The following is a 21,091-nucleotide window of genomic DNA, read 5'->3' as shown; positions in this document are numbered from 1 at the left end:
GTCACTAGCATACTTACAACCAGAATCTCTATTTTTTGCCAGGTTTCAAGACAAAGTTTTGTTGTGGAAACTATTATAAGCATCTTGCACTGAAGTCTGCACTAAACTTCTGTGAAAGATCGCCTGTCTTAGGATATTATGCGATTGTTTAAATTTGGCATGCTTTTTAAAATTGTTCCTGCAACAGGGTTCTAACCTGTTCTGTGTACCAAGAAGGATCAGCTCCATGATTTTTTTAAATTTTTTGTTTAAATCTTTTAATAGCTGTCAATTTTCTTTGAATACACACCGCATCTCGTCTGTATAAATTACATTATCTCCGAGGAAGGTGTCAAGTGAACTTTTATCAGATTTTGAATGTGTAAAATTTTTGGAGGATTTGGAAATTATGCAACTCAGTCTCACTATGACAACCCTGTGCTCACCAATCCCTGTATCCATTTTGATGTTCATAATCAGCTCAGGATTATTTGCTGCTAAGAGGTCAAGTGTATTTTCACAATCTTTTATTATTTGGGTGGGCTCATGAACTAACTGCTCAAAATTTTCAGAGAATGTATTTAGCACAATTTCAGATGATCTTTGATGCCTACCTCCAGATTTAAACATGTATTTTCCACCAACAGATCGAGGGCAGACTGAAGTCACCACCAACTATAATTATGTGACTTGGTTATGTGTTTGAAATGATACTCAAGTTTTCTTTGAACCTTTCGGAAGTTTTATGACCTGAGTTGGGAGGTTGGTAAAAGGATCCCATTATTTTATTCTAGTTGTCAAGAATGACCTCTACTCATAGTAAGCCAGAAGAACTATTTACTTCAATTTTCCTACAAGAGATACTACTTCCAACAACAACAAACACGCCACTGCCAATGGTGTTTAGCCTATCCTTTCTGAACTCCGTTACCTACTTCGCAAAAATTTCGGCTGAACTTGTCTCCAGCTTTAGCCGGATTTCAGCATTGCAACATGTGCAATACAGTGACTTCAAAGTCTGTCTACAGCCAAATTTCCCAACTACAACAGGGTCTGGCTCACCTACATCCAAAAATTCCAGTAATTCTGTGTTCAATACTGTTTCTGCAATGGTTTTCAGGAAACACAGAATGTTTACAGTTGAATAGGTTGCTCTAGTTTCGATGTTGAATAGGTTGCTCTAGTTTCGATCAAAGTGTCATCCTCTTTAGAATCTCAACATTCATCACTGACCATTTACTTTTCATCATCAGATTATCTAGGTCTTTTAACATGTTACACTTCATTCCTTCATTTTAGCACACTCTCCAGAAACTGCCACTGCAGCAACCACCATTCAGACACACTGCCATATTTTATGTTGTTAGATTTATTGGAAGTTTTTAATTTATTTGACTTCAGTTTCTTTATTAAGTCATTGCACAGCTCCACAAAATGACGCTTTAGAATCTCATATTATATTTATCAACCTTGATTACTACCACTTGTACCACACCCACTGTGTTTTCAGTTGCACCAGTAATGTCAATATCTAAATCACTGTATGGAACTGATTCAACATCAGGCAACAGTTTTCTCCACACACCATTCATAGAATTAACTACATCTACCCCTACCTTTAAACTACAACAAGAATGTACTGTCTGCAAATTTATCTGAGTGACATTAGCCTCTAAGCTTTGAAAAAGTTCAGGGGCTCGAGTCCTGGCCCATGAGCTGTAGTAGTGATGTTAATTGGTATAAGCATGACATCTGTACTTTCACTCAGCTCAACAATGGGAAGTGGATGGTTTCTATCATTATTAATTAAGAGGAAATAGATTTCTTACACAATTTACTCCTACTATAATATACGATCCTATTATTTAGTTCTTCAGCAAAATAATTACTGAAAATTTAACCATAAGCAGTTGTGTACCAAGGGTTGTTAAACATTGATAATTTATATGGAACAATATTCATATAATTAACACATTTTGAAATTTAATTTATAAATGTCTATTAAAATTAATCTTCAATGCTAAGTTTAAAAAAAAACAAACCACAGAATTCCCTGAGATTTTACAAAATTCTTGACATTCCCCGAGATTTTCTTGATTTTTCCCGGTAAAATGTCATTTCCTGAGAATTTCATGTTTACAGAAGAATCCATAACCTGCTTCCACTCCAAGTTGGTATGAAGATGCTTCCTCCTGCGAAAATTTTTTATTGTAGTTACCAAAATGGTGCTTGGCAAGATCAAACGAATCTAAAATGGAAAAAAGTAATTGACTGCAGGTCTCACTAAAGACAAGATCAAACAGCCAAATTTAGTTTCAAAAGGGGGCACATGCCAGCCATTGCAGTTCTCAAGCCAAAGACTTCATGTCTTTTTAATTCTTTCCATAGCCATTGAGCAAGAATGACTATTTTCTTACACTGATGTTGGTTGAATAATGTGCTGGTTTTCCAGCTATATTCCATGCTTTAATAAACAGTGTCCACACTGAATTCATGGGGTCATATAGCTTGTTGAATATTAACAGTACACAAGTTGCTATCAGCAACCCAAAGCTTAACTTATTTTCATAACAAAATTGAATTTTGTACACATTTTTTAAATGTTGATATATCCACTTGCTTTTCATTTCCACATTATCTGGAAATACAATATTACTGCTTCCATCTAGTAATCCAAAATCCCACAACTGCTCGTCTCTTCAGGTTTGTAGACAGCACCTTTAAGATGTGAATACAGGGTCAAGACACAATACAGATAATTCTCCCCTTCACTTCACTTGGCCTTCTCTGCAGAATGTTACCTTCCTGAACACCGATTCCATCTTTTTAATGACCCCCTCCAAACCTCTGTCAATATCAAGCTCACTAACCACTATCCGCATTTCAATTTTGATAACTGCCACCTTTTCCAAGCCAAAGAATCTGAGCACATGTAGGCTGTGCATCTGCAGCAATGAGCAGCCCCTTGCCAAGTATACTGTAAGTCTTACTAAAGCCTTCACAGACTAGCATTATTAGTCTGCAGACTAAATAAATTTCTATGTCATATCCTCACACACCCTTAATCCTCCAACCACCCACACAAACCAGATGCAAAGATGTTGCCACCCCCCCCCCCCCCTCCCCACACCCCTAATATCACCCCAGGCTTGAAGAACTGAACTACACCCTTCTTTGCCAGGGCTTTCACTGATTATGCCCAGAAATGAGTAACATCTTGCAAAGAATCCTTCCCACCCCTCCCACAAGTGGTATTGTGCTGTCTACCAAATCTACAGAAGAATGCTGAAGATTAGATGGGTAGATCACGTAACTACTGAGGAGGTATTGAATACAATTGGGGAGAAGAGGAGTTTGTGGCACAACTTGAATAGAAGAAGGTATCGGTTGGTAGGACATGTTCCGAGGCATCAAGGGATCACAAATTTAGCATTGGAGGGCAGCATGGAGGGTAAAAATCGTAGAGGGAGACCAAGAGATGAATACACTAAGCTGATTCAGAAGGATGTAGGTTGCAGTAAGTACTGGGAGATGAAGAAGCTTGCACAGGATAGGGTAGCATGGAGAGCTGCATCAAACCAGTCTCAGGACTGAAGACCACAACAACAACAACAACAACCATAACAACAACAACCAAATCTCAGCAATAAAATAGTCCATCCTTATGAAGCAACTATTTGCAACCCCCAGTCACACGGGTCACAACCTTACGGAAGATCCAGGTGCAAGACTAGCCCAATATACCTGCTCTATTTCCGTCAGAGGCTTAATTTACACTATAAGAAGTAGGGCCTCTTATGGAAATAATCAAGTCTTATACAACCTCTGCTGTTATTTCCCCTTTCCAGTCTTCTTCTTCCTTCTTCTTCTTCTTCTTCTTCTTCAGTCCAGAGACTGGTTTGATGCAGCTCTCCATGCTACTCTACTCCTGTGCAAGCTGCTTCATCTCCCAGTACCTACTGCAACCTACTGTATTTATCTCTTTGTCTCCCTCTGCGATTTTTACCCTCCACGCTGCCCTCCAATTCTAAATTGGTGATCCCTTGATGCCTCAAAATATGCCCTACCAACCGATCCCTTGTTCTAGCCAAGTTGTGCCACAAATTTCTCTTTTCTCCAATTGCATTCAATACCTCCTCATTAGTTATGTGATCTACCCATCTAATCTTCAGCATTCTTCTGTAGCACCACATTTCGAAAGCTTCTATTCTCTTCTTGTCCAAACTATTTATCGTCCATGTTTCACTTCCATACATGGCTACACTCCATACAAATACTTTCAGAAATGACTTCCCGACACTTAAATCTCTTCTTGTCTAAGCTATTTATTGTCCATGTTTCACTACCATACATGGCTACTGTATTTACTCGAATCTAAGCCGCACTTTTTTTCCAGTTTTTGTAATCCAAAAAACCGCCTGCGGCTTAGAGTCGAGTGCAAAGTAAGCAGAAGTTCTGAAAAAATGTTGGTAGGTGCCGCCAGGACTAACTTCAGCTGCAAATATATGTAGCATTACACAGGCATGCTTTGCAGGCACAAAGATAAATACTGGCGCCAAAACCTCTGCACCAGGGAAAAAAAAAAAAAAAAAGGTGGAAAACTAGCTTTTTTCTCCGCCCCGAGTTTCGCCCACTGCATTTTGATACATTATCCAATAAATACAAATTCCATACTGTTCATCTTCGTATGTAGCAGCATTTCAATGTACTACAAAAATTCAACCGACAGGACTGTTTGGGATGTTTGTCAATATGGCCAACTCTTTGTTCTGAATCTTTTCCTACGTGTGAGAAGAGATGGTTGCTAACAGAAATCTTTATGAATTGTGAATCACATGCAGTATTCTCTTCACCATAAGAATAATACGAACATAAACATTTTGCCATGTACCGTATTTACTCGAATCTAAGCCGCACCTCAAAAATGAGACTCGAAATCAAGGAAATAAATTTTCCCGAATCTAAGCTGCACCTGAAATTTGAGACTCGAAATTCAAGGGGAGAGTGAAGTTATAGGCCGCATCTCCAAATCGAAACAAAGTTGGTCCATTGTAAAATGAGACAATTTCAGGCGAATGAATGACGTTACAGCCACAGTAGTTTGGCTCGAGTCTTAAGCTTAGCAGTTGAGCTTTACCAGGTAGCCATTGCTATGCGTCAAGTGCTCCGTCCGTATTTGTATGGGTAGCCTTCCTTTTTCACTTGCTTTGTCCAGTTTGAATTGATTGCTTATTTTTCTTTGATCTGATAAGTGCCTTTCTCTTTGTTATAGGTGTTTACGTCACTCTAAGCTGAAAATGTATTACTGTACTGTGTCGTGCATTGTTTGTCGCAATCTGATAATGAGTGTTAATGACATGTCGCAGCTCACGGCATGGCTTGCTTTTGTGCACGCTACCGCCGCTTACAATTAAAAAAGAGAGAGAGAGAGAGAGAGAGAGAGAGAGAGAGAGAGAGAGAGAGAGAGAGAGAGAGGAATCGTCTCATTAGCGAAACAATGGCAAGAAACTGCTTTTTGCTGTTACTTACATTGCTGCTTTCTTTGATAATGATCAACAAGAACCAAATAATAGACTGCGTATGATAGAAGATGTTCTAAACGAGAGTTTAGCGAAAATTTTTCTCCGTTTGAAAATCTTTGCATGCGCCTCTTTAGTACATTACATTCTATACAGAAATTAGAGTCATCGTAGATTTAAAAATCTAGTCGGTTGCCATGCTTCATTTCTGACTGTATCACTATTAAGCATAAGAATAATATGAACATAAACATGACATGATATGTATATTCCTCCGCGTTTGCTGTTGTCTCACTCTAGTTTCATCGTTTATTTGGCAGACAGGACTTTGAGATAGCAGCCAACATGAAACAATACATGGCAAAATGTTTATATTCGTATTATTCTTATGGTGACGAGAATACTGCATGTGATTCACAATTTGTAAAAGTTCCTATTAACAACCAACTCGTCTTACAGATAGGAAAAAAATTCAGAACGTAGAGTTGGCCATATTGACAAACATCCCAATCAGTCTTGCCAGTCGGATTTTCGTAGTACATTGAAATGCTGCTACATTCGAAGATGAACAATACGGAATTTGTATTTACTTCGTTGGATTATGTATGAAAATGCAGTGGTCGAAACTCGGGGCGGAGAAAAAAGCTAGTCTTCCACCTTTTTTTTTTAAATTTATTTCCTGACGCAGAGGTTTTGGCGCCAGTATTTATCTTTGTGCCTACAAAGCATGCCTGTGTAGCGCTACATATATTCGACGGCAGAAGTAAGTTGTGGCGGCACCCACCAACATTTTTCAGAACTTCCGCTTGCTTTGCACTCGATTCTAAGCCGCAGGCGGTTTTTTGGATTACAAAAACCGGAAAAAAAGTGCGGCTTAGATTTGAGTAAATACGGTATTCTTTCATGTTTGCTGCTATCTCATTTAAATCCTGTCTGCCTAATAAACTACGAAACTAGAGTGAGACAAGAGCAAACGCGGAAGAATATACATATCATGTCATGTTTATATTCTTATTATTCTTATGCCTAATAGTGATACAGTCAGAAATGAAGCACGTCAATTGACTAGATTTTTAAATCTAAGATGACTAATTTCATGCAAAATGAAATGTACAAAAGAGGCATCTGCAAAGATTTTCAAACGGAGAAAAATTTTAGCTAAACTCTCATTCAGAACATCATACACAGTCTATTATTTGGTTCTCGTTGATCATTATCAAAGAAAGCAGCAGTGTAAGTAACAACAAATAGCAGTCTCTTGCCATTGTTTCACTAATGAGACAATTCCTCTCATTTTTTTATTGTAAGCGGCGGTAGCACGCACAAAAGCAAGCCATGCTGCGAGCAGTGACAGGCCATAAACACTCATTATCAGAATGCGACAAAATGCATGACACAGTACAGTAATGCAGTTTCAGCTTATAGTGACGTAAACACCTATAACAAAGAGAAAGGCACTTATCAGATCAAAGAAAAATAAGCCATCGATTCAAACCTGATGAAGCACGTGAAAAAGGAAGGGCACCCATATAAATACGGACGGAGCGCCCGACGCATAGCAATGGCTACCTGGTAAAGCTTAACTGCTAAGCTTATGACTCGAACCAAACTACTGTAGCTGTATCGTTATTCATTCGACCTAAATTGCGTCTCATATTACAATGGACCAACTTTGTTTCGATTTGGAGGTGCGGCCTAAAACTTTTCTCTGCCCTTGAATTTCGAGTCTCATTTTTCAGGTGCGGCTTAGATTAGAGCGCGGCTTATATTCGAGTAAATACGGTACACTCCTTTCCCGTATTCACTCAAAAGCTAGTAAAATTCTCAGTTTCAAGCATATATCAGAAACTCACTGCCTCCACTATTTGACAAGTTGTTACACTTACTCCTTAGTAGATTATTTATATTCCTCCTACGATTTTCCGTTTATCATACTGAAAATGTTGTATAAAATAGCATTATTACTTCTATGGTACATGTATCACAATAATAAAGTTGGTTGGTTGATTTGGGGGAGGGGACCAAAAAGAGAGGTCACTGGTCCCATTGGATTAGGGAAGGAGGGGAAAGGAAGTCGGCCGTGCCCTTTCAAAGGGGCCGTCCCAGCATTTGCCTGCAGCAGTTTAGGGTTATCACAGAAAACCTAAATCAGGATGGCCGGACACTGGTTTCAACTGCCGTCATTCCGAATGAGAGTTTAGTGTGCTAACCACTGGGCCATCTAGCTCAGTGCTCATAAGTATGTGCCTAAATGACATGGGATCACATTTGTACTCTTACTACTCCACAAAACTGAGAACGCACAAAATGTTGAGAAAGGTCTCTTGGAATCTGAAGAGACTGTACTACATACAGTATTTAGTATAGAATAGGTTCTTAAAGGAATATACAAACAGTGTAAGTTCATTCACAGTACATTTGCATTCATACAACTCAACTGAAGTTAGCCTTTGCTTTTCTGATTCAGTCTGATCACTAAAATATTTTTTAATTTCATACAAAACTACTGTTAATCAACAAGTATTATGTTTGTTCCTACTTTCCACACTTTGGTGTGGGACTGTGCACACCATACTTGCCTGTGACTCCTCCTCCAACTTCCTCCAACCAACTGTTATGAGCCAAGTCAATAGGTGCTAAATTCCAATGATGGGCCAATCCTGTACTACTTGTGAGTTCTTATTTGGCAGCAAGTAATGACAAGATTCAATACTTCAGAAGTGTATCGACATCTGAACTCTTACACTATAGCCTATTTTGGAATCTGTTCATGTAAGCTTATTGGTTGTTAGTTTCTGCAAGATAGATCAAGAATTACATGGTTACTGTAATTGCTAGTACTCCTGTCAATAGCAATTAAAATCGAAGAAAAGAAGTGTCTGGGTCCCCTACCCTTTCAGGCTCTGAACTCTCATGCAAAATCACACCCACATACATCCTTCAAGAATATCATCTAGAACCTTTAATTTAGTCCAGTTCCAATTTTTGGTCATAATTGATGTAAGTAGCAGAGACAATGAAATAAAATTGGTGGAACGCGTTTAAGGTATTTTAACTGGCAGCAGAGTGTCAGTCAATATTATTCTTCCTCCATCTAGCATAATTTACCTTTTTTAAAAAAAATTCACAAGTAGTTATAACATTATATTCTGATTCATTACAATGATTATACACCTATCTATCATTCTTCTACATCCAATTCTCTAATGATTATGATTACCTTACATCCCAGTGGACACCTGGTTGGTAGTCATACCAATATAAAAAGCTGGGCAATTATTGCAGCAGAGCTGATATCACATCACTGCTTTCATAGAGCCTGACCTCTGACAATAGGATAAGCCTGTGACAGGACTGGAATAGAGTGGGTGGACTGGGCAAGCTTTGCACAGGGGTATTATCCTTGTGGAAAGGGGTTGTGATGTGGAGTAGCAGAGAGATGTTTTAGGATGTTGTGGAGGTTTGGTGGATGACAGGACAACTTTAGGAGGAGTAGGAAGGTTCTTTGGTAGGATGCCCCTCATTTCAGGCATAGTGATAAGTAATCCAAACCCTAACAAAGGATTCAGTTCAGTTTTTCCAGTACGATGTGGTACTGAGTTACAAAGGTTCTTAGGGGTTGTGGGAGGGTTGGAGGTGTGAGGGGAAATGGCACGGGATATCTGTTACTGGACTAGGTCTGGGGGTATAGTCCCTGTCTGAAGGCTGTGTCGAGACCCCTCAGCATACTCTGCAAGGCAGTTCTTGTCACTGCAGATATGCCGTCCCCGGCTTGCCAGACTTCATGGTAAGGACTTTATGGTAAAGACTTTTGGTTGCGGAACCTATGACAACTGTCAAGATGCCGATACTGTCAGTGGTTGGTGGGTTTAAATTGGACAGGTGTGGATGGAGCTGTCAAAAGGAGATGGCCAATGGAAGGTAGCACACTGAGGTGGAGAAGGACCAGATTAAGTGGATGGAAGAGAAGTTGTTAAGGTTGTAGAGGAATAAAGAAAAGATGTCTTGGCCCTGAGCCTAGATCATAAAGATATCAATGAATCCAAACCACAAAAGGATTTTGGTGTTTTGGGCGGCTCGGAAGGTCTCCTCCTGATAGCCCATAAACAGGCTGGTGTAGGAAGATGCCACATGAGTGACCACAGCTGTGCCACAGATGCGTTTACACTTTCCCTTCAAAGAAGAAGTACCAGAGAGTTAGGATAAAGTTATTAAGGTGTATGAGGAATAAATTAAGAGGATCTCGTGTCTGAAGAACGTGAGCGGGGATCCAGAATTTAAAGGGGTAGAGGATGGTGGAAAGTCAGTGGAGGAAGTGGATGCTATCATTGGTGTGGGAGTCAGAGGCAACTGGTTGAAGGTATTTGTCAATGATGGCCAAAATTCTTTCAGAGTCGGCAAAATAACCAGCTACAGTGGGGTGTCTAGGATTGTTGGGTTTGTGATTCCTGGAGAATATGTGGAAGACAGGTGTGCAGGTTGTCATTGGAGTGAAGAGGGAAAGGGATTCAGGGGAGCTGTTCTGGGAAGGGTCCAAGTCTATCAGTAGGGATGGACGTTATGTTTGATTTCTGGGATGGGATCACTCTCGTGGAATTTGTAAGTGAAGGACTCATAATTGGCAGAGGCATTCTTACACAGGCAGAGCCACATGGCACCCTCCTATGCCAATCTGTTGATAGGCCACCTAGAGGAGATCTTCCTAACCTCCAAATACGCTGGACCCATGGTCTGTTTCATGTTCACCGATTATTTCTTCATGATCTGCACTCAGGGCCAAGACACTATATCCTCAATTCTTCACAAGCTTAACACCTTCTCTGCCATCCACTTCACATGGTTCACCTCAACCCAGCATGCCACCTTTCTGGATGTTCAGCACCTCCTCTCTGATGGCTTCAACACCTCTGTTGACTTTAAACCCACCAAACACCAAAATTACCTGCATTTTGACAGCTGTCATCCCTTCCATACCAAAAAATCCCTCTTAAAAGCCTCGCCACCTGAGGATAGCATATACGCAGTGACAGAACTCCTTTGCCCAGTATGCTAAGGGTCTTGGCATGATCTTCACAGGCAGGCACTATCCCCCAGACCTAGTCCGCAAACAGATCTCCCGTGCCATTCCCCCCCCCCCCCCCCTCCCCCTCAAACCCCCAATCTCTCACCATCTCCAAGGACCAGCTACTAAGGAGTGTCCTTTTGTCACCTAATACCATCCCGGACTAGACCAAATGAGCCACATCCTTTGCTAGGGCTTTGACTACCCATCATCACACCCTGAAATAAGGGGCACCTTACCCAAAATCTTTACCAACCCTCTTAAAGTGGTGTTCTGTTACCCACCCAATCTCCATGTCATAGTCCATCCCTACACCACTCCCAACCCCTTGCCACAGATATCATTTCCTTCTCCACCCACTCCCAATTGATGCTTCCACTTTATGTGACAATTGCATTCCAGTCTGAGCAGATGGACATTGTGGTCATGTGTGTGTGAGGTGTCCTTGATTATGTGACTGAAGTTAAGGTAGGTATGTGTGTGTGTGTGTGTGTGTGTGTGTGTGTGTGTGTGTGTGTGTGTGTGTGTGTGTGTGGGGGGGGGGTCTGACAAAGGCTTTGGCCACAAGCTAGTATGTAACTGTCTTTTTGTTGACCTTGTCTGCAACTTATTAATGTGTTATCTTTATGGTGACCAGTACTCTTATCTTTCTCATATACCGTTTTCTTTTTCTCCCTTCCTTGAATGTGTAAATTGCCCACTCCCCTCAAATGTGTTAAACCTAATACTGTTAGTATGTCTTTACTATTAGTTTATGTAAAGATGGTCTGATGATAAATATATATTTGCTTGTGCTAAAGAGAATTGTGTCATAGTCACCAGTATTATAATCACTATATACAAAAGGATTGACTTTCATACCCCTGAAGATTAATCTTGTAATGCAGAAGAGACATATCTACATGTAACTTAATTTGCCAGAATATTTCAAATCTCACAATCATTCTTTTCAAGTATTAGTTCTGTGATAATTGGCAGGGACCAAGTAACCATTTTATTTGAGTCTGATTAATACCCTAAAGCTTAACGAACTGAACACTTACGAAACTGCAAGTGGGCACTTCAACATCTGCAAGTAGCAGAACCGCATAATTTTCTAACACTACTCGGCATGCTACATGAATTTAATGTACGTTAAAGCAAGATACAGTACTCAAACCCTAACAAACATTAAAAGAAAGCTACACTACAAATTTCAAACATAACTAGAAGAAATTTATTGCCATAGGTGGAAACTTGTGGCGGAGCAGAAGGATTTAACCAATAGAGAAATGACTAAGGTTCCCAACAAAGATCTATTTGTGCAGTACATTTGCAAACTGATGCTGTATCATGTAGGATATTCAGCAATGCAATTTATTATGTCTTAGAGCTGAATGTCAAGAGTGTCACGTAGTCTGCAGCTTTGAATGTAGAAGTAAGTAGTGATAAATTGGGAACATAATTTTAAGACCTGCATAACCTTATAAATTTATATCCTACTTTATCATCAGTGGGTTAACGTCACCTCAATATTGTATCCAATACATGTTTTCAACTATTAATTCTCCCTGTAACTTTACTGAAATTTATATTAACCCTGTCCATTATTTTTCTGTGCTTTGCTGTGTCTAACCTGATCAGCATCACATGCTGCAGCATGAACTCACTAGAAAGGTGTCAACAGTTCTCGTTAATATAATTTACTCACAGAACATTGCTTTAAGTTTTACATGTTTACAACACACACCTGATAAAGGCTGAGTCCTGAAGAATCCAATGCTACTGTGTCAAGGAGTTGTAGCTGACCCAGAGCTGATACAGTTGCCAATCTAGACGAGAACGATGGCAAAAATCTTAACAACAAAGGATCCACCACAACAGGTAATGGTGCAAGTGCTCTCAACATCCGCAGATCGTAGACCATTAAGAAGCGATCCACTGACAAACCACATTGCCTGCAGAACACAATTTTTTTCTCAGAAATACCATTACGGCAATGCAATTCAACAAACAATTTTCATGTGTAAATATATACTCTTGCACAAATGGAATCACGTAACTAAATTAACTTTAATAACTGCAACATTTCAGCACCTATAGATATAAATGTGGTCGTTATTAATGAGAAATTTCTTGATTTACACCATTATTTTTGTGCCTCTATTATGACAGAGGGTTCCCATGAAAAATTCCTACCACATTCGTCAATAATTGCATATCCTTCAATACTCACCTTTTTGATTAGCAGGCAACACATTGTCACACCGTTAATTCTTGACAGACTTAGTAGGTGTGGCTTTATTCATCTTATGGGGATTGGTTATTCTGGTGTCAATACATAACACATTTTGGTTAGCTTTAGATGAAAGAGTTAAGTGGGAGTTGAGTTCAACAATTTGTGTGTGTGTGTGTGTGTGTGTGTGTGAGAGAGAGAGAGAGAGAGAGAGAGAGAGAGAGAGAGAGAGAGAGGCAGGCCTTTTTTTTTTTTTTTTTTTTTTGGGCGCACAACTTCAATGGTCATTAGCGCCCTGACTACTCTAAAAATGCACCGCGAGGCACAAGTTGACAACAACAACTAAAAGGGAAAACACAATAAAAGACAGATGGACAGGCAGAGGATTAAAAAACATCATCAAATGTCCTTAGCGAGGTTTGTCAAATTGATAAAACAAAGAACACGAGCAGCTGCTCGTGGGTCATCCGCTAAAATGGCATCGAAAGTATTAGGCAGGTTAAGATCGAAGCGCAGTGTGGTAAGATCTGGACAGGACATTAAAATGTGCCTAACCGTCAGCAAGTGCCCACATGGGCAGAACGGCGCCGGCGCAGCCGTCAGCAGATGGCGATGGCTGAACCGGCAGTGTCCAATTCTTAACCTTGCTAAAACGACCTCCTCCCGCCGAGAAGGGCGTGAGGAGGACGTCCAAGCCACGGGAAGAGGTTTTAAGGCCCAAAGCTTGTTGTCGGTAAGTGCAGCCCAATCGGCATGCCACAGCGACACGACGCGCCGACAAATGACCCTGCTAAAATCGGACGAAGGGACACAACAAGAAGCTGTCCGAGGCTGGAGGACCGCAGCCTTGGCCGCGGCATCTGCAGCTTCGTTCCCAGGGATACCGACATGGCCAGGAACCCACATAAAGCTAACCGGCGTACCGACGTCCACCAGCTGCTGGAGAGAGCGTTGGATCCGGTGTACGAAAGGGTGAACCGGGTACGGATCACTGAGGCTCTGGATGGCGCTCAGGGAATCTGAGCATATGACATAAGCAGAATGTCGGTGGCGGCAGATGTAAAGAACAGCCTGGTGGAGGGCAAAGAGCTCAGCTGTGAAGACCGAACAATGGCCATGGAGCCGGTATTGGAAACTTTGTGCCCCGACAATAAAGGAACACCCGACCCCGTCATTGGTCTTAGAGCCATCTGTATAAATGAAAGTCATGTTGATGAACTTCGAACGAAGTTCCAAAAAACGGGAGTGGTAGACCGAACCGGGGGTGACCCCTTTTGGGAGCAAGCTGAGGTCGAGGTGAACGCGGACCTGAGCCTGGAGCCAAGGTGGCGTGCGGCTCTCGCCCACTCGAAAGGTTGCAGGGAGTGAAAAATTAAGGTGTTGAAGGAGGCGACGAAAGCGAACTCCAGGGGGTAGCAAGGCAGAGACATACAACCCGTATTGAAGGTCAAGAGAGTCGTCAAAAAAGGAACGATAAGACGGATGGTCGGGCATTGACAGTAGCCGACAGGCATACCGACAAAGCAGTATATCGCGCCGGTAGGTGAGTGGCAATTCACCAGCGTCAGCATGAAGACTCTCTACGGGACTGGTATAAAATGCTCCGATCGCAAGTCGTAAACCCCGATGTTGTATGGAGTTGAGGCGGCGTAAGATGGATGGCCGTGCAGAGGAGTATACGAAGCTCCCATAATCCAGCTTGGAGCGGACGATCGACCGATATAGACGAAGTAGGACGGTTCGATCCGCTCCCCACGACATACCACTGAGAACACGGAGGACATTTAAAGAACGGGTACAATGGGCGGCCAAATATGACACATGTGGAGACCAGCTAAGTTTCCTGTCAAAGGTAAGGCCTAAAAATTTGGTTGTCTCCACGATTGGGAGAGCAACGGGACCGAGTCGTAAGGACGGTGGGAGAAACTCTTTGTAGCGCCAGAAGTTAATACAGACCGTCTTCTCGGCAGAAAAACGGAAGCCATTGGCGACACTCCAGGAGTAAAGACGGTCAAGAGAACGCTGAAGACAGCGCTCCAGGACACGTATACACTGCGCGCTGCAATAGATGGTAAAATCGTCCACGAAAAGGGAGCCTGATACATTAGCTGGGAGGCAATCCATTATTGGATTGATCGCGATAGCGAAGAGAGCGACGCTCAAAACTGAGCCCTGTGGCACCCCATTCTCCTGGCGAAAGGTGTCGGACAGGACAGAACCCACACGTACCCTGAACTGTCGATCCAATAAAAAGGAACAAATAAAAAGAGGGAGGCGACCGCGAAAGCCCCATGTATGCATGGTGCGGAGAATGCCCGCCCTCCAACAGGTGTCATAAGCCTTCTCCAAATCAAAGAACACAGCCGCGGTCGGGCGCTTCCGCAAGAAGTTATTCATAATGAAGGTCGACAAGGTAACCAGATGGTCAACAGCAGAGCGGCGCCTTCGAAATCCACATTGTACATTGGTAAGTAGGCGTCGAGACTCGAGCAGCCAAACCAATCGAGAGTTAACCATTCGCTCCATCACTTTACAGACACAGCTGGTAAGCGAGATAGGTCGATAACTGGAAGGCAAGTGCCTGTCCTTCCCCGGCTTAGGAATCGGGACAACAATAGACTCGCGCCAGCATGCGGGAACATGTCCCTCAATCCAGATGCGATTGTATGTACGAAGAAGAAAACCTTTACCCGCAGGAGAAAGGTTCTTCAACATCTGAATATGAATAGAATCAGTCCCTGGAGCGGAGGACCGTGATCGGCCAAGTGCGGTTTCGAGTTCCCGCATGGTGAATGGTGCATTATAACTTTCACAATTCGAGGAGCGGAAGTCAGGTGGCCTAGCCTCCTCTGCCTGTTTGCGGGGGAGGAAGGCAGGGTGGTAATGAGCGGAGCTCGAAACCTCGGCGAAAAAGCGGCCGAAGGCAGTGGAGACAGCCTCAGGGGCCACAAGGACTTCATTCGCGACCTTCAAGCCAGAAACTGGGGAGTGGACCTTAGTGCCAGATAGCCGGCGCAGGTTACCCCAGACAACAGAAGAAGGAGTAAAACTGTTGAAGGTGCTTGTGAAAGCAGCCCAGCTGGCTTTCTTGCTTTCTTTAATAATACGACGACACTGAGCACGTAATCGTTTATAATTAATACAATTCGCCACTGTAGGGTGGCGTTTAAAGGTGCGTAAAGCACGTCGACGAGCACGTAAAGCGTCTCTACATGCTGCGGTCCACCAGGGGACCGGTACGCGACGTGGAGAAGAAGTAGGGTGAGGGATGGAATATTCAGCAGCAGCGAGAATGACTTCCGTGAGGTGTGCGACCTGACGATCGCAGCTTGTGAAGGTTTGATCCTGAAAGGTCGCCCTGGAAGAGAAGAGCCCCCAGTCTGCCTTGGAGATGGTCCAACTAGAGGAGCACGGAGAGGGAGTATGCTGCAGGAGATGGATAACACACGGGAAGTGGTCGCTCGAATATGTATCAGCAAGTGCATACCACTCAAACCGGCGTGCAAGTTGGGGAGTACAGATAGAGAGGTCTAAATGGGAATAGGTATGAGATGTGTCCGAAAGAAAAGTAGGGGCGCCAGTATTGAGGCAGACAAGATTGAGCTGGTTGAAAAGGTCTGCTAACAAGGAGCCCCTCGGGCAGGATGCTGGAGAGCCCCGAAGGGGATGGTGGGCATTGAAGTCTCCAGTTAACAAAAATGGTGCAGGTAGCTGAGCAATAAGTTGCATCATGTCTGCCCTGGTAACGGCAGATGACGATGGAGTGTAAACGGTACAAAAGGAAAACGTAAAGGTGGGGAGAGTAATGCGGATGGCAACTGCCTGCAGGCCGGTGTGCAACGTGATGGGATCGTAGTAAATATCATCCCGGACCAGCAACATAACCCCTCCATGAGCTGGGATACCTACCACAGGGGGTAGGTCAAAACGCACAGAGGTGTAGTGTGCCAAGGCAATTTGATCGCATGGACGTAGCTTCGTTTCCTGGAGGGCTACGACGAGCGGACGGTGCAAGCGGAGCAGCAACTTCAAGTCCTCTCGGTTGGAGCGAATGCTGCGAATATTCCAGTTAATAAGTGCCATCGTAAGAAAAGGAAGATGAGAGAAGGGGTCACCTCGAAGGCCGCTTAGGGCCTGGCTTCGAGCGAGCACTGCCGCCGCTATCAGTAGGCGGACAGTCATCGTCCATGGGGTCTATAGGGTCATCGGCCATCTCGGGAGGATGGCTGGGAGGGGGAGCTTCCTCCGCCGGTGAACGGCCAGATGTTCGGCTACCAGCGGTGCGGCCAGACGAAACGGATGACGGCCTGGGGCGGCAACCGCTGGGTGGCGCAGGAGAAGAAAGGCGCCGTGGCGGAGAAGGAGAACTGTGCTTCCTATGCGCCTTTTTAGAAGGACGTTTGGTGGAAGTACCGGTCGAAGGCTGGGAGGTCGAGGGACGGAGGAAGTCTGCACGGGATGGTTCCTTCTTGAAGGCCCGTGCATCTGACTTCGGGGTCTTCGACTTAGCAGAAGCTGAGGAAGTGGCGAGAGAGGCAGGCCTGTGGGATGCTATACAACTGAGGCAAATCACATTATGGTTACACTTGGACAAGATTAATGACTGCAAATAAAAACATAGTGTTAAAAATGGATACAGATAATGAACAATATTTTTAATGGCCTATGCAGATAATGAAATTCTTTAGAAGGAAAAACCCAGTCTTTTAGGGATCCCTACTCTGCTATCTCAGATTTGGACCAAAATTTATGTGTAAGTGTGCTAAAAAACTGACAGAAGATTTTCAAGTTTCTAGCTCCTGCATTGTAATATTGTGCGAGTAGAGGCTTCATAAGTTAAGGAAAAACCCATTTTGTGGTGAAATCTCAAAATTTTTAGCCATGTTCAAAGTGTTTTAATTCAGTTGGTAACTGTAGTATAGCATCAAAACTTGATACAGTTTGCACTGTGCACATATTAAGTTTTATATTATAAGACTCTTATTTTGCTCTAAGTGGCAGTCAAATTTTTCGATCAATTTGGTAGCAACAGAAGTTCACTGAACTTTAAGTATCTTGATCTCAGTATGAACATAGTTGGTTTCCGAAGTTTTCCTTGTACACCACCGCTGCCCCACAGTTTTTTCATAGAATTTTTTGGTTATCAGTTTTGTGCTCATAGTTTTTGAGATAGACAGGTTAAATTTTAACAAATTTGCAGCTAATGCAGGATATGTCTGAATTATTTTGTCTCAGAAGGGGGGCAACAGTTTCAGACTTCCATTAACTAACACTTGTACGAGTGTCTAACTCTTCTTATTTAAAGGAAAAAAAAAATGAAAGTATCACGCTGTAATCCTTTTTTGGAGGAAGATTACAGTCAGAAAAAATTTGAGCCAGATTAATGAAATTCTGGTAAATCGGCTGAAAAATTTCAACGAAGTGTGGTTTTGTTGGTTGAAAGAAATTTAAACTGTCACATGGGACTCCCTAATAACTTGGCTGCTGTTACAACTTACATTTCATCTGATGACGACGTGCAGACGGAAGAGTGTGCCAAACTTAATAGCAGTGAGTTCTCTTGGGGCTATCCCTCTTAAAATTCAAAAGGGCATTAAACACAGTTACAAAGGCTATGTCAAACAAAGTTAATAAAGCAAGAAGCTTGATAAGTAGCCAAGTGGTATCTGCTATTGCCGATGTCAATTCTGGCAAGATACCGATCCCGAGAATTCCAAGATTTAACAATGTTTTAATTTTTTGTGTAATTTTGCATTTGCTACTGGAATTTTCATTTATTTGATTAATTCTGGAGTTACATTAACATGCTATGCTAATTATCAAAACCAATTATTTAAACTTTTTAAAATATTTAATTGAATAATGTCTGAGTTACATAAATAAAAGTTTAAAGTCCAGCGACCAAAATTTTTTGTGATTCCACGCGCTCACGTCTCAATTTTTCTAAATTTAATTATGATTTAAACTGATTAATACACTCCTGGAAATTGAAATAAGAACACCGTGAATTCATTGTCCCAGGAAGGGGAAACTTTATTGACACATTCCTGGGGTCAGATACATCACATGATCACACTGACAGAACCACAGGCACATAGACACAGGCAACAGAGCATGCACAATGTCGGCACTAGTACAGTGTATATCCACCTTTCGCAGCAATGCAGGCTGCTATTCTCCCATGGAGACGATCGTAGAGATGCTGGATGTAGTCCTGTGGAGCGGCTTGTCATGCCATTTCCACCTGGCGCCTCAGTTGGACCAGCGTTCGTGCTGGACGTGCAGACCGCGTGAGACGACGCTTCATCCAGTCCCAAACATGCTCAATGGGGGACAGATCCGGAGATCTTGCTGGCCAGGATAGTTGACTTACACCTTCTAGAGCACGTTGGGTGGCACAGGATACATGCGGACGTGCATTGTCCTGTTGGAACAGCAGGTTCCCTTGCCGGTCTAAGAATGGTAGAACGATGGGTTCGATGACGGTTTGGATGTACCGTGCACTATTCAGTGTCCCCTCGACGATCACCAGTGGTGTACGGCCAGTGTAGGAGATCGCTCCCCACACCATGATGCCGGGTGTTGGCCCTGTGTGCCTCGGTCGTATGCAGTCCTGATTGTGGCGCTCACCTGCACGGTGCCAAACACGCATACGACCATCATTGGCACCAAGGCAGAAGAGACTCTCATCGCTGAAGACGACACGTCTCCATTCGTCCCTCCATTCACGCCTGTCGCGACACCACTGGAGGCGGGCTGCACGATGTTGGGGTGTGAGCAGAAGACGGCCTAACGGTGTGCGGGACCGTAGCCCAGCTTCATGGAGACGGTTGCTAATGGTCCTCGCCGATACCCCAGGAGCAACAGTGTCCCTAATTTGCTGGGAAGTGGCGGTGCGGTCCCCTACGGCACTGCGTAGGATCCTACGGTCTTGGCGTGCATCTGTGCGTCGCTGCAGTCCGGTCCCAGGTCGACGGGCACGTGCACCTTCCGCCGACCACTGGCGACAACATCGATGTACTGTGGAGACCTCACGCCCCACGTGTTGAGCAATTCGGCGGTACGTCCAACCGGCCTCCCGCATGCCTACTATACGCCCTCGCCCAAAGTCCGTCAACTGCACATACGGTTCACGTCCACGCTGTCGCGGCATGCTACCAGTGTTAAAGACTGCGATGGAGATCCGTATGCCACGGCAAACTGGCCGACACTGACGATGGCGGTGCACAAATGCTGCGCAGCTAGCGCCATTCGACGGTCAACACCGCGGTTCCTGGTGTGTCCGCTGTGCCATCATTGCTTGTACAGCCCTCTCGCAGTGTCCGGAGCAAGTATGGTGGGTCTGACACACCGGTGTCAATGTGTTCTTTTTTCCATTTCTAGGAGTGTAGATACTTACGTCTGAGACTCCACTTAAAACGACAGGGAACTTCGAAATCTAATCCAGGTACTAATTGCCATCGAAACTAGAGGTAGATACTTATCTTATAAATATTTCTCTAAAAGAACAGCCCCGAAACCTGTAAGTACAGCATTGGTATCTTTAAGGTGAGAGTGATTACGTATTTACAAGACCAGAGTGTCTTCGGCATTTTCTTCACTCATGATCAGTTGAGTTTGAAGTTAAAACTTGCATTTCGGAGTTCGTACGAAAATAAAAAATTAAATTAAAATGATTAACTATCAAACTTGAACCCGATTTGTAATTTATGAGTGAAAACAGAAACAGCACTGCATTACATATGAATATTGGGAAAAAAAAAAAAAAAAAAAAAAAAAAAAACCAACGTCTATAATGATTATCTCTTTTAGTGCCTTGGTTTGACATGCCTGCAGAGAAGAAATTCAGTAAAATTGCATTTTGGACTTTTTTTTAAAATCCATGCTGGAATCTCCAACAACAAGAGCAAAATAAGGTCACTGCCCTTGTAATCATATATCACAGTGTCTATGCATTCTATAGCAGCATTGGTTGGACACTGCAGTGACTAATAAACAGCAACCGACTGGACACTGAACACTCATAATGGCCATTTGCAGTGCCTGGGTTATTTCAGAAACACTGCTACATGATCCAAATTGTCACTATGACATCACCAGGTTTCAAAACCAGTGCAGCATGGGAAGAATAGCAGCGTATGCAATGATGTCTGCTAGATGTTTGCATAATATGATTGCACATTATGAAACAATTCAAACTGTATTGTTTTCAGGCATTTGTAAAAACTGCAACTATGATATGAAAATATGATATTAATCTGTTTGATCCAGTCTTTGCATTTCCCTATTTATAGGGCTCTATTCTGGGATTTCAGA

The 21,091-nt window shown here is 43.0% G+C and overlaps 1 protein-coding gene across 1 annotated transcript in view; it reads right to left on the bottom strand.

The window, feature by feature from the left end:
* LOC126175203 (PAN2-PAN3 deadenylation complex catalytic subunit PAN2) overlaps positions 1 to 21,091 on the bottom strand; it is a 319,055-nt gene that overhangs the window by 273,656 nt on the left and 24,308 nt on the right. Inside the window, exon 6 of the mRNA XM_049921812.1 lies at positions 12,290 to 12,497. Within this exon, the coding sequence (XP_049777769.1) occupies positions 12,290 to 12,497 (208 nt within the window). The remainder of the gene's footprint in view (positions 1 to 12,289; positions 12,498 to 21,091) is intronic.

Source organism: Schistocerca cancellata, chromosome 3 (genome assembly GCF_023864275.1).
Source record: "Schistocerca cancellata isolate TAMUIC-IGC-003103 chromosome 3, iqSchCanc2.1, whole genome shotgun sequence".
Lineage (NCBI taxonomy): Eukaryota > Metazoa > Arthropoda > Insecta > Orthoptera > Acrididae > Schistocerca > Schistocerca cancellata.
Note: the sequence above shows the minus strand (reverse complement) of the source record. Positions and strands in the feature narration are given on the sequence as shown.